The sequence below is a fragment of the Zonotrichia leucophrys genome, chromosome 2 (genome assembly GCF_028769735.1).
Source record: "Zonotrichia leucophrys gambelii isolate GWCS_2022_RI chromosome 2, RI_Zleu_2.0, whole genome shotgun sequence".
NCBI classification, from domain to species: Eukaryota; Metazoa; Chordata; class Aves; order Passeriformes; family Passerellidae; genus Zonotrichia; species Zonotrichia leucophrys.
In genome coordinates, this window is record NC_088171.1 from 100,738,892 (window position 1) to 100,753,264 (window position 14,373).

The 14,373-nt window shown below is 41.7% G+C and overlaps 2 protein-coding genes across 10 annotated transcripts in view; one reads left to right on the forward strand and one right to left on the reverse strand.

The window, feature by feature from the left end:
• Positions 1–3,027, forward strand: part of MPPE1 (metallophosphoesterase 1) — a 32,710-nt gene extending 29,683 nt beyond the window's left edge. For all 8 annotated transcript variants that reach the window (XM_064705826.1, XM_064705830.1, XM_064705831.1 and 5 more), the window contains exon 10: positions 994–3,027. In XM_064705826.1, the coding sequence (XP_064561896.1) occupies positions 994–1,176 (183 nt within the window). In that variant the 3' untranslated portion in view covers positions 1,177–3,027. The remainder of the gene's footprint in view (positions 1–993) is intronic.
• GNAL (G protein subunit alpha L) overlaps positions 3,013–14,373 on the reverse strand; it is a 180,405-nt gene continuing 169,044 nt past the window's right edge. For both annotated transcript variants that reach the window (XM_064705821.1, XM_064705822.1), the window contains exons 7-12: positions 13,368–13,441; positions 12,468–12,526; positions 12,102–12,222; positions 10,734–10,864; positions 8,676–8,743; positions 3,013–4,725 (exon numbers count right to left, since the gene is read on the reverse strand). In XM_064705821.1, the coding sequence (XP_064561891.1) occupies positions 4,579–4,725; positions 8,676–8,743; positions 10,734–10,864; positions 12,102–12,222; positions 12,468–12,526; positions 13,368–13,441 (600 nt within the window). In that variant the 3' untranslated portion in view covers positions 3,013–4,578. The remainder of the gene's footprint in view (positions 4,726–8,675; positions 8,744–10,733; positions 10,865–12,101; positions 12,223–12,467; positions 12,527–13,367; positions 13,442–14,373) is intronic.

The following is a 14,373-nucleotide window of genomic DNA, read 5'->3' on the forward strand; positions in this document are numbered from 1 at the left end:
ATTAATGCAGTGAAAGTGTTTGTGACGTGCCCACAGCCTCCTCATTGCCAGTTCACATTTTATACAGTGCCTTGGTTATGCTTGTGCAGGCAGTTCCAGTGCTCAGTATATCCTTAGAGGTAAATCAATTAGTTCCCCAGTTCAAAAACAAAACAGAACTCTTAGAAACTTGGAGTAAGAAGCAAAACCTACAATCTGTTTACAGAGGAGTCTGTGACTTGGAGAGGGAAATCTTTTATGTATGTTTTACTGCTGTTGAGTTTAGGCTGCTTAATACACAGGTAACCCCAAATGTTTAAATTCATTTTATGCAACTGTTAATATGTGTTGTTGAAAGTAGTTCTGTTTATTTCATAGTCCTGAGAGTAGCTGCCTTCAAACTGCACACACACTCTGCACACGCCAGACAGCACATCTTCACTGCAAAACAAGAGGTTGGCTAATTAAAGTGGCATCCTCTTCACTACTGTTTGAACTCTCAGCCTCAATCTGCTGTAAACTTTAATTTAAACTGCAAAGTAAAGCCAAAACCCAACAAAGTTCTTTGTTGCTCAAGTTCCTATTCCTAATTTGGATTAGCCAACACGTGTTTTTGCAGCATGTACTGGGTAAGGAGGGGGGCTTGGGGAAGGAAGGGGCACATTCACAAAACCTAACTTTAGCCTGGAAAGGCTCCTTCCAGGTGGATTTGCAGCAGCTAAAGTTAGGCTTCTCTTGAAGGCAAATCAGATGAGGAGCCCAGCTCTTTATGCTGGATGGGAAGATTGGCCTCTGGGCTAATGTTGGCCTGGTGAATATTCCAGTTAGTGCCCAGCACCACAAGGTATGGACTCTTCAGCCCCCCGGAGAAGGCACTGGTACTAGGAAACTGGCCCCAACCCTTGCCACCCAACATAGGGATTTAGAAATTGGAGATCTGACAGCTGTGGTGTTCACTCCTGATTCAGAACCCACTGTAACACAGCAAAGTGACAGTCTTCATTTCTTTTCCAGGGCAGCATAACACCAACTGACTTCTCCCTCCAAAAATGCTTCCTTCCATTTGAGAGCAGAGTCTTCACTATCTACTGTGCAGCAGGTGCTCTGCTTGTGATCCTGGTACTAGCTCATGTTCAGCTTCTCACTCCACCGTTTTATTTTGCTCAGCGTTTAATCAGTAAGCATAAAGCAGTATGAAGAGCCAGACATCTGCATTCAGTCACTGAAATACCAAAGCTGAGAACAGTCAAACATCAGACTATATTCATGCCAGCAAATGACCTAATTTGATTGCTAGTCTGAAGGCAGGTTGCATTTACACATACCATAGAAGTCCTATACAGCTGATATGACTACTACAGGATAAATAATTAACTGAAATGAACGTTTCATGCTGTACAAAAATACTGTATTCGACAATCAAATGAGTCCTTTTCCTGCTATAATTTTTGTATCAAATATGTATATTAAAAGTGTAACTGTACATTATGTAAATCCTATAGCCTCATCACTTGTCTGCACTTGTGTCTTACCCTGGTGGAGGCTGAATCTTGCAAACTGGAAATGTTTCTCTGTTTTATTGCTGCGTGGCCCTTCAAATGTCATACTTGTGTTTGTTAGGGTCAGGCAGAATCTGGATGCATCAGCACTGAGAGATGCAGATTTCCATAACCTTTTTAGTGTTGTGTGTAAGGGACTGTGGTTTGGGACAAGAAATCTTCTGGTTCCTGACACAGTAAATTGTTAGCTGACTATGAGTTGCAGTTATCCATCTACCAGACAACACGGGTAAGAAAAGCTCGAGGATCCAGTTTGCTGATACACACTTGAAAACTGCTTTAAAAAAAAATTAGGGTGACACCTCAAGCTGCTGCTTTCAAAAAGATGTGCTATGATGAGCTTAAAAAAAGAGGGCCCTGTTGCATCCCAGAGATCTGTGGTGAGGGGCCCTCCGGTTGCCGATCTCCTGCAAGAAGGAAGGTCAAATACAGCTGCAGTAACATTATCCTATGCCTCAGCCCTCAGTCTACAGCCAGGGATAGGAATGCACCTTATTTTACATTCCACAAGCTCCGTTGACTTTAGTGTAGTGTCGCATTTTGAACTGCACCAGCTCCTCTGTGGGGAGGCAGAGGCCACCAGCTGTGCTACAAAGACAAATCTGAGCTCAGTGTCTCCAGTGTGTGGGGGCAGGTGGGACAAGCCTACTGCTGCTCCCCACCCATCCCAGAAAAAACAGAGGGACTACAACACACCAGGACCAGTTTTCCTGCTGATGTTCCTGCAGAGGCTGGGAGCTCTAACCTGAACTCCTGGGCTGGGGCTAGCTTGAAAACAAAAAAATACTATCTTTTGTTATTCATTCTATTACTTTCTTTGGCATGACAAATAAGAGAATTCTGTTTACTGTTAGTTTATTCCACCCAGCCTTTCACTTTTTGGGAAATACGAGTGAACTGAACATAGAGATTTCTGGGAAGAGAAAATGGTCATATTATAGTATCTAAAATGGGATTGTTTTATATTCAACTGGAAACAAGTTCTCAATTGGACTGTAGTCTGATTTTAAGAAGATGGGACTTAAACTGATTGGGGTTTATAACTAATAACAATACAGTAAAAAGTTAATAAAACCTGCTGATTTATATGCTAGTGTGGGGATTGTGTTAGCTCTTCATCTCTCCCTAAATTTAAAATAAAGTGGGGGGAATGGTCCAAAGTGTGGTAAAACATTCTATAAAGTAATGTAGTCTAACACTTCTCTAGGTTTCTGTTATTGCAACTGTAATTTTAGACATTTGTACAGGTTATCTTGGACACAGGAAAAGTATATAGTCACAGACATAAAACACCTATGTATAAAATATAAAGCAGTGTTATAGTTACTAAAAAGGACATGCCTTATTGCTACAGCAATTCTTGCTTTTTATATATTGTACTGTACCACAACTTGTTTTGAGAATGTCATTTGCATAAATTATTCAAGTTTGAGAAATATTCACACATTTTGATTCTACAATATTTAAAATAAAATAATTTTCTAATGTGTCTCTTTATTAAAAGAGAAATAAAAATGTCATCTTGTAATTCTCTTAGGCCAGACACATGGGTTTATACACCTTTTTTTTTTTTCTTATCTTCTTTCTCGCTATTTACTTGCACAATGAAAGCCGCTGTTGGTACAAAGATTGAAGAGCTCTATATAATGGTGCTTTACACATTCACAATCGGTCTGTGCAATTGTGAAGTTCTATGAATGACCAAAGAATTACCAAACATATTTTCTAAATATAAAGGACAAAAAAAAAAAAAAAAGAAATAAGAAAGAAAAAGAAAATAAAATAAATCCTTGTTTCCCATTAAAACAACACCAGGTTGCAATTTGGACACTTGAAAGAATTCCAATGTTTTAAAGCTGAGACTTCAAAAGAGAAAGGCATGTTTGCTGCAACATCCGGTGACTGTAATACCTTACTTGGAAAGGTAAGTGGTTAATTTGCATAATTTATAATTTTTATACTAAAGAGCATTTTTATATAAACCAGAAAAAAACCCCTAAACTCTACAGATAAAGTTCTTACCTCCAGTCACTGCTGCAGGTAAGGTTGACATCAAGCTGTACAGCGCAATCAAAAACATACTTACATCTTAGCTCATTTTACAGGTACAGCCATAATCAAGGCACAAAGATCTTCTACAAGTATTTTTCTTCAATAAAGTTGTACAAAATAATATTACATTTTACAGTCTGTACAATATAATAAACCAGCAGTAAAACAAAAAAATATATATAGGGAGAGGACTGTTGTCCAAGAATGATCGGAACTAAAAGGATCATTTGTGGACAGCAAAAATAACATAAGTGGAGGGTGGTAAATCTTCTGCCTAGATGCAACAGGCTGAAAAGTAGCTGTAATTCAAATGCCTGAGGTGTGCAGAGACACTTAGCTCCAAAACCCCAGAAAAATTGCTTTGTCTTCACCGTTCCTCTCATTATCTACTCTACTTCCTGTGCCAGTAACGGCTTAAAAGAGGAGGTCACTTTATCAGTTGACCTGCAACTCAGAAATGCTAAAAACTGTGACAGAGTAATAAATATTGTGGTGCTGCTACATTGTGTGTCTACTTCCTCAACAGTATTTAATAACCTGATACAAAGTGCATTAATCTTTTTTTCACCCATCAAGTACTCTTCAATGTCATGTTAAAAAGGAAACCCACACAGAGGGATAGGTATGACTTCAGTGTCATCCAGATGACATACCGGTCTGAACTGAGGTTAACCCACTGGAAAAAATTTAGCAGGTCACGTTCAGTTTTAAAAAAACAAAAACCTAAGGGAACAGAGGTAGCCAAAGGGCTTAGTGGAATGACGAAGAAGTGGCATGTCAAAATAAAGCACAAAAATAGTCCCAAAAAGCATGAAGGGAAAATAACCCAAACTTGCTTCAAATCAGCTTTAAGGTTAAACAATTAAAAGTAAACAAAGTGAAGAGACTGACTTTTCTATAGTATATTCTTCCACCCTGTGTGGGGTAGTATCAAGAGAAAGAGTAAGGAGCAAAGAATTTAAAACCACAGGTTCCACGGTGATCCCCCTCACAAGAGTTCGTACTGGCGGAGGTGCATCCTCTGGATGATGTCTCGGCAGTCGTTGAACACTCTGCGGATGTTTTCTGTGTCCACTGCACATGTGAAGTGTGGGTAGCAGTAATGCCGGCCGTCCCCACTCGCTGTACTTATCCTCTGTGCAAACAGGGAGGCAAAAACAAAAAGCATCAGGGGCCATGCCGTGAGATGTTTCCCATCTCAGCAGTCTACAGACTTGGGGAAACCAAGAGCCCTGGGAAATCTGTACACATATCACTAAAAAGAGTAAACAAAATGAAGGGAGGGCTGCGGTCTGGTCAGTCTGAATGACAAATCTGAAATGAAGATTACAAAACATTATGGATACTGGGGTCAGGACAGGAGTCTTTTGTGGGAACCACGGACACAATCCTTAACTGCACAGGCTGTCGCCATTTGTGCATCACTGTGCAGCCAAATCTGTGCTGCTGACAGCTGTGCAGCCTGCCATGCAGCTGCCCCAGGAATTGTTTCCTCTTCTTTTTCTGGTGCCATCATGTGGCAAATTCTTGAACTCTTGTTTTACATCAGCAGCACAAAACCAAAAGCCTCCCAGTTGTGGAGCCAGCAGTGGCAGAGAACAGCATTCTGCTGCTTCTTGTGTGTGGGCCCCTCAAGTTACCTTCACTTAGAGCACCTATTAAGCCAGCTGAAGGACTGGTGTCATCACTGAGCCCAAAATTTGGTGGAATTGTCACAAGAGTGGCTGGGTTCACTTGGAGTAATAAAACATGCAAAAATCTAGTAAACATCAGACCATGCAGAATTACATTTTCTCAAGGCTACTGCAAACCTTCTTAGGTTCTAACTTCAAGTATCATTTTTCCCATGGTTATCTTGTTAAAATTCCCCAAGATCTTAAAACATATATTCAGAAAATATATCCTAATTTTTGTTCTGTATTACTATAGGACTGACAAATATAAATCCATTCTAGACCATTATCTTGCAGAATATAAACGAAATGTCATGAAAGCAGAAGGTCAGTTTTTAGGATAATGATTTCTATAACTATTTTCGAAATTTTATTATAAATTACTCTAGCTAAACAACAAAAGAGGGTTCCATCTCACTCAGGCTACACCATATATTTTTAACACAGGATTTATTTTACGTGTAAGTTTGACCTTTTAAATACCTGAAGCTATAGATATACAAAACTATAGGCATTTAGAAGCCATGATTTAGACAATTAGATCAACAAGCAATTTTGCAGACTTTTTCCAGGTAACTTAGGAAATAATACACATTCAACACTGATTCCACAGGGGTGTTCATACACAGTCTAAAAATTATTTTCTTACCATGTGATTTTCAATACCAAGTTGGATGCTTAACCTCATGAAAAATACTGAGAACTGTCTACTTGTGTTTATCATGCACTGATTTCACTCATGTCTATGGCAGTAAGCTGCCCACAGTGTCCTGGTTACATACACAGCATGCCACAGGATGTATTTTCAAAATATTAGGGGGCTGTCTGTTTTTTTCATGTGACAGCTCTTGCAGTCCTCTCATTTGAAGATAAATGCAGAATTGTCACCCCTACTCGACACTCACTTTGAAAAGTAGTGTGTTACTCAGCATCAGTTCACAGGGGGAAAAAATCCCCTGGGATACTGATGAAAGAACATTTGCTTTCCAGGCAGGAATATTTAATACTGGCATCCCTACACTGCAGGAGTCAGGATGACATGCAAATTTGAGGAATCCTGGCCTGTGTGTTTGAGCAGCAGCTCCTTCACCTCCCAGATTCAGGTTTTGTAAAACCAGCAGGACAGGAACCAGAGGGGCCATGCCACTGTTCTAACAGAGGTGTATGCACACTGGGGATGTACTCAAACCAAACATCAGCAGCTGGAGCACCCTGTGTGCAGAGCACCAGAACAGGGCTGGGGAGCAGCCTCACCCCAGAGCACAAAGGCACACTGCCTCCAGGAAGAGTCGGGGAGGAGAAAGGATGTGCCCAAGCTGAAGGACAGAGGATTTCCCACAAGATGCACTTCCAGGACAGGGAGATGCGCTTGCCAGCCCAGCCCTGCGGTGCAGGCCCAAGCCCAGCCACCCCTCGCATGCTGCTCCCGGACTGAAATCCTGACTGCTGCCCATCCCTGAGGAGCCACAGCCCCCACACCAGCCCTGAAGCCAGGAGCTGACATCTTTTGCCTTTCTAATCTATCCTATGTAGCAATAGTTATTGGAAATGTGGTCAATTTTAACCTCCTACTAAAATTCCTCAAATTACAGGCTTTTAATTTGCCACTACCATTCCTACAGCCAGGCAGTTTTAAGGGGTGCAGCACCATGGTGCTAATTGTCACACATATGCATGGTTTATGCAGACCTACTACCATGATAAAAATCACAATAAAGCATAATAAACACTGGCTTCTCTGAACCATGCCTGAAAATTTAACAGAGCGGGGCAAGGAAAAGGTCATAAAATCAAGAAACTTGGGAAAGAAAGTATAAAGCAAAGCCAAGGCAGACACAGGTAGAACACACAGGCCTTTTCTTCCTGGCACTTGGCTAAGGCCAGGAGATGTTAGTCTGTATTTCTCCTGTGTCTCTTATCACTTCCTCTCTGAAACCTCAGCCTTTTTGCCTGACCCCATGGAACTGGAAGTGGCCATTTCCACTTGGCCTTCTCCCACCTTGCCCTCTCCAGGCACGGCCACGTTACTCAGAGCACGGAGCCAGGAGACGGACGTGTTACAGAGGAGATGCTCTCTGACAAACCTGCAGCAGTTGCAGGGCAATGAGGGAGAAGCTGCTCTGGCCCCATGCCTGGTGAGCCCCAAGGGGTGTCTGGCAGCTGGCAGGTGCTGGCCCCAGCACCAGAGCTTCCCTTGCCCCCAGCACCCACGGGGGTTTCCTGGGTGGCTGCAGTGCCTACGCCCCCTCCCCTCCCTGCTTCACAGGTGGCCTCCTTCTGTAATGCCAGGGAGTCGTGGCAGGAGAGGACCTTGCCCTCAGTGTGTGTTCTTAAATCATGAAAGTAGATAAAGGTGGGGAGTTTCACCCTAATTTCCCTGTAACTCATCCCTCAGGGCCCCTCTCCTTCCAGACTAGATATCATCACCTGCTTCACAGGATTCCAGCATCACCACAGGAGAGATTTGCCTTGAAGGGATTTTTTTTGGTAACTCTTACGTTAACACAGCATAATCTGACATTTCCCCTCAGGATCTGGAAGGCTAAGGCAGCAACTGGAAATCCCCAAAGTGTGAATACAGTAAATTGCTTCTTTCTTGGTGCGTCAGCAACTGTAAATCCTAACAATGCTCGTAAATGCATAATGACTTCAAAATTCTTAATTCTAATGACTCAATTTGTTGTCTCAAACACACACATATAGTTTCTACCAGTAGGGCATGATGGATGAGCTTTGGTTCTGGTCTCTGGTGCTGCTCTGCACTGTGGGAACAACTGAGAATGAGTGAAGCCACAAGTGATACTGGACTTCACTCTAACAGCAGGGCTGGGCTGTGATTGTGTGCCTGACAATCGCTTTCACCTTCAAAATGGAAACTGCACTTCTTCACTCCAGCTATAGAGGAAACCTTAATTGCAAGAAAAATGTGACTAGACAAGGAAACTTTATCATGATGCTTCAGTAGAGCCATGACACCAGTCCAAAGGTGAGGTAAACCTCCTAAATGTCAAACCAGAAATCTTATTTAAGCATAAAATCATAAAATCTGCCTTTTTTTTTCCTTTTTAAAATTCCTGCTGTCAGCTGATCATTGCCAAACTCCTTGAAGGAATGCAGGATAAAAGTAAAAAAGTCTACTTGTTTATGCATGGATTCTACATGACCATTCTAAGCACTAGCACTTACTGTGTGACAATTAGCATGGCAGGTGACTTTATACAAAATGGGCATAAAAAAGTGCAGCACTGAGGAAGGTTCTGCAAGAAGGGCAGCTGAAAAGAACTAGGGAATTGCCAGACGTTGTCCTCTCCTTCTAGCTTTCTGCAAAATCCCATCAGTTTTCCCTAAATAAACTATGCCATCTGTCAGTATTTCCTATGATAGAATCACACATAAGATGAAAATTACTCACTAAAAACTCATCCCGGATGAAGAACTTGGCTCTTGTGACTTTGGGGTCTTCTCCTGCATCTGGTATTGCTGTTCAATTAAAAACAAATGACATCAGAAATACAAAAACCAAATAATCATCTATTTGTAACAAAAGATTTAATAAGAAGGAAGTAGCCCTTCAGTAGAGAAATTGAAATGTTAAATACTAGAGGAGATTCCCAGAAGGTAATTCTAAAATGAAGTCAGTAAAACCGGACTATGCGAACAACATATTTTAGGAACCTGAAAATTGCTGAAATCATTGCAACAATGTCATTGGTCATATCACAAAAAGGCTTACTCACATCCACAGCTTGTTCATATAGATATAAACCAAGTGGGAGTTAGGGTTTAGCTTTTATCAGAAAATATCACTAGAAAAAGCAGCTGAGCTGTTCAATTTCTGCAGCAGAACAGTGTCTCCTGAAAAAAGCTTCTGCAGGCAGGTATGTGAGTTTAAAAATGGTTAGTCCAAGATTACACTTGGAAAAAATGATAGCATTGACAGACCTTTTGATATATATATAAATGTATTTTAATTCCAGACCGGCCCCAGTTCAGCAGAATACTTCAAATATATTGCCCATCAAGGGATCTTGGATTAAATTCTTGTTGAGCAGGAGACTTGTTGCTCAATATTAACTGTTTGTCAGCAGATGAAGTTGTCATTATCTAGGCCATGCAATGACTGTATTTACTCTCAGTAACAATGCAGTGAAGAGATAACCTATTTATTTCCTTTCAGTGTTATTTATCATCTAGGATACCAAAATCAGATGCTCCTAAACATAACATTGTAAAGGCCAGATTTTATCAGAATATGGAAATGTATTTTTCATCCATAGTGCTGGGGGTAAAAATAGAGCAGCAGCACAATCAACAGCATATTGGAATTCAGTGCTGCTGCCCTTAAATAATGTCAGCTGAAACTGAAGAATAAGTGAACAACTACAGGTTAAAAATAGAGAGCTGTTTCATGTGTGAATATTCTGGATCACTCTAGATACCCACTGTGAAATCCCTCTGAGAAATACCAAAAGCCAGTTTTTCCTGACAATTGGCTTATTATAAAAAACTGCTGAAAATTCACTCAATCTCTGTCTATGTGATGCATGTTTAAGAAGGGGAAATTTGGGCGATGGAGATAAGATTTCTTCTGAAAACCCTCACCATTACAAAAGAGATGCCAGATCAACTCAGATTTTAGGATAGTTCATTTATCCTCTATACCTGAAACTCAGAATCACACTCATGAAGTTCCAGACCTCAGTGAAGGCTGAAAATAGACAATCACCATCTTCACCTCTGTGACCAAGGCTGTGGGTGGTGGTTGGTGGAGAATGAAAGCCTGTTCCAACAGGGGGCTGCAAGCACCACGTCAGGGTCATCACTCGGGTAAGGCAGAGGTGAGTGGTCAGAAAGTGAAAGTTTTACCACTTTTGCTAGACAGAGCTGAGACCTCTGGGGAGATCTCTGCCTGGCATAGTACCAGAGTTTACGTCTGCAATATGTTACTGTGGTGCAGGAACCACTGCACTTCTTGAAGATAACAAATTGATAACTCCATCATCACAGCTCTCTTCCTATGCACTGATGTGGTTTTCCTCCATTGAAGCTCCCTTACTGGTCTGCTGGGCTTCCCATCAGTATTTCAAAAACTGAAATTTACAGTATTGGAGGATGCAGAATGGCTGCAAAATAAGTCTCATGAATCCCCAACAAAGTTCAGCACAGTGGGAGGCCCAGGCAGAAGCTTCTGGGAAGGGGGGAGACGTGTGGCTGCTTTGCTGTCCTGGGACTGGTGGTTCCTCCCAAAAGGGGAGGGCAGGGGCAGTGGAGCTGGAACCCCTTCAGACCCCATCCACACTGGGGTGCCTGAGCTCCATGCTGCTGGCATGCTTCTTACCTGACCAGCAGCTCATGTCAAGGAACAGTGTGTGCTTGGGAATGTGTGTGAGAGACAGACAGACAGACAGACAGACGAGCTATGGGCTGGGCCATGCCAGCAGGTCCAACCCAGCACGGGGAGAAACCTTACCATCCTCAGGTACAGTATAATGCGCGTATTCAGGAAAGTAATCTTCAATTTTTGATTTCCCTGCCAAGACTTTTTCAGCCAGCATGTCTTGTTTATTCAAGAATAAAATGATAGAAATGGTCCGTAACCACCTGTCAAAAACAAACCAAATGTTTGTGTTATCTCTGACATGTTATTCAACAAAAACCTATCCCATTGATAGGAAACTTACTGGCTATCCCTATGTGGACAGAGAGTGAAATGGTGTAGAACCTGCTTCAACAGAAAAAAACAAAAATGACCTAAATGATTGTTTTGATTGGTCTGCAGCTGTGCAGAACAATGGGTGTATTTCTAAGGTCAGTAAATACATTTATAAAAACTGCAGTGGACATTGCTAAAGGGAGCAGTTTTCAAAATTTTTTTCTAAATTGTCTTTTAGTTATCAAATTAGGAAACTGTCTACATTTTCTAGAAGCACCACAGTTCACAACCAGACATTACTGTCTGCTTTATTTGGTTGTGATAAAGAAAAAAAAAAAAGAAAAAAAAAGGCTAGAAAGCTCCCTCCCTCAAACTGCTCTAAGCTACTGTTCATCCACACAGTTATCCCATCTTTTAGGGTGGCCTGTATGACACCTGATGAATGGAAAGAAAATAATGTCTCTTTTCTTCCCCAATTAATCCATCACTGTGACAATGTGCCTTGGGATGTGCAGTTAACATTCCTCCTTCACTCTACCTTCAATCACTTCTCAGTGCAGAGCATCCTCACAGGTATGTGCTGAAAGCTTCATCACCTTATTTTGCACGTTGTTTTTACTTGTTCTCTACCAGGAGCCCATTTGTGTTGCTATTTGGTTATGTACCTACAATTTACAGGCACTGTGGCAATTTAATGGCAGTTCCAGTCAGGTTAGGTGTGCAGCATCACCCCCCAAGGCAGAGGTACCCTGGGCTCTCAGAGCTGACCCTTACAAGAGCAGCATAAGGAACAAGCACAGGGAGCTGCTCCTGCTGCTGCTTTGGAGGGGGAGATCAAATGTTCCTCAGAGGATCTTGGTCTCAGCCAAGCAGCAGAGTGATGCCAGGAGAGGGTCTCTCCTGTCTCCCTTGCAGCAGCCAGCCCAGGGTGGGGGCTTGCCCTTTCCAAGCTGTTCCCATGCCCTGCATCGTTTGGCAGGAGTGGTGAAATGCCACGTGCACTGTCCCTGTGCCACAGCCCCTGCCAGGGAGGGTGTCACCCTGGGGGCACTCTGAGACCTGGCCCAATCTGGATATTTTCTGAATAAAATAAATCTGAGCCTACAGCAAGGGAGGTCCTATTTTGAAAGGAGTTGAACTGTAATTAAACTGGAGAGGATGGGTGGAAAATGAGGTTTGTTTTACCTATTATTCCAGATACTTTTGAAAAGGTCCAGGGATTCCCGTAGTCTGTTTGTGTTATTGTCTTCCCTTATTACCATGTTGTAGCTACTGCAAGCCACAACGAAGATGATAGCTGTGACATCTGGGCAGAACACACAAAAGAAAGAAGGAAAGAAAGGAGAGAGAATAGAACATCTCTGTTATCCTAGCACATACTCCTCAGGATAACACCCACCATTACTCACCAATCAGCCAAAAATACCAGAAAAAAGTTATCTGTAACACTGGACCTCTGTGCTAGTGAGGTACTGTGTGTGGGTATGAACACTGAGCTGCTCACACCTCAGAAAGTAAGTTTAAAATAAAACACAGAATGTTTTTACTTACCATTAAAGCATTGGATCCACTTTCTTCTCTCATCTCTCTGGCCACCTACATCAAACATGCTGTTAAAAAGCCATAGGATGTTATATCACTTATGTGCACTAGGAAAAATCACACCAAGCAAGCACAGCACGAGGGTTCAGTTTAAAAATCCAACAGCCCCAAGGACAGGAGCGGTAAAATACTGCCTGAAGAGGAGAGAGACCTGCTGATGCTGCACTGCATGTCAGAGACAGCTGCACTGCTCCACCTGCCCTGCTCTGCCAGGAGAAGGCTACTGAACCCATAAAATGAGAAATACACTCTTCAAGGACAAGTGCTGGCCTTTCCAGTCCACAGTAGTGCATCTGGCATGTAATACTGTACTATAAACAAGTACAGGTTTTGGGATATTTTGTAGGGTGGTGGGGAAAGGGCAGCTCTGTATGGAGGAGGACATGAGGCAGCTCAGCCCCGTGAGCACTGCCACCCTTCTGGGCAAGAAGTGGTGAGAGAAGCCAGTCAGCCTGTGGGTGTTTCAGACACACAGCAAACTTTGACAAACACAGAGCTTGCAGCCCTCTGGAAGAAGGGAGGATTCCCATTGACTTCTGTGAACTCTCATTCCCAAAGGTATTTTATGATTTTATAGTGCTACACCAATGCACCAGTTTTTACAAGAAGCCACACACAACCCTACTAAAGAGCACTGCTAATACATGTAACTAATTAAAGCTATTTTTGCAAAGTATGAGGTAATTTTACTAGGACCTCTGGAAGGAGAGCTGAAAAGCCAAATCAAACAACAAAAAATCACCCACTCCCATCCTAAGCCTGCTACACCATGCATACATGAACAGAGACATCTGAATGAAGCTATTTAAAATGAGTATGATATTCATAAATCATTACTAACAGACTTACTGGAAATTTACTTTATCTACTTGAAATCTTGTTTCAAAAATCCCTGATGTCAACACTCTGCATCTTAATAGGTCCTGGAAATCAGAACAGAGAAGCTGATTAGTAAGGGTTTTTTTCTAACCTAATTTTGTTCTTAAAAGCTTGGAATGTTATTTTCCATGAAAAGTCTTAAATGTTTCATTTAATGAAAGTTCAATCAGACCTGTTGGTAAATCTGCATTTGTCTGTACCGACATGGTAAATAAACTTAATAATGATCACTGCACTTGGTTTGTGCACTCAGAAAGCAGGAGACCCCATCTATGTTCTCTTTACTGCCCACTGAAACCTGTTCTTGATGGTTATACACCTTGGTATGTCATGAGGATAATGAATTCTGAAGTTACATAAAACTAAGAAAAATGTTATTCATGTTGTAAAGTCAAGTATTCAAATGTTAGAAAACTCCAGATTTACAGTTGCCCAGGCAACCTTAACTCTGCCCTCTTTTGTACTGAATGAGACAGGAATCCTATCGAAATAATAGCTTGTGACTGAGTAATTAAAGCTCTGTAACAGAGCACAAGGGAACAGAATTTAGGTCGTGCAGAAATATGGCATTTCTTTCCTATTTTTTAAACTAGCAATACTTTACAACTTAACCAACTCTTCTTTAATAATTAAAAAATAATAATTTCCGGAATTCTCAAGGGGAGTAGGTAAAAGCAATTTATGATGCCCCCTTCCTAGATGGAAGGAGGCAGTCAGTGGTGCAGAGTGCAGGCTCAGCTTGCCTTTTTTCCCTACCCTACCATCTACTGCTTCTGGTAGCCAAGGCAAACCTTGGCTGCTTAGACAGCTGCATGCACTCAGCTGAAGGCCACTTATTTAATATGTTTAGTTATTTTATACACTACTGTAATTTTCTGTCACTTTCTGACTTTGTTGTGGTGCAAAAAAAAACCCACCCAAAAAGCAGAAAGCAAGGGAAGAGAAGAAACAAGTGATTTTTACCAGCTAATTCAGC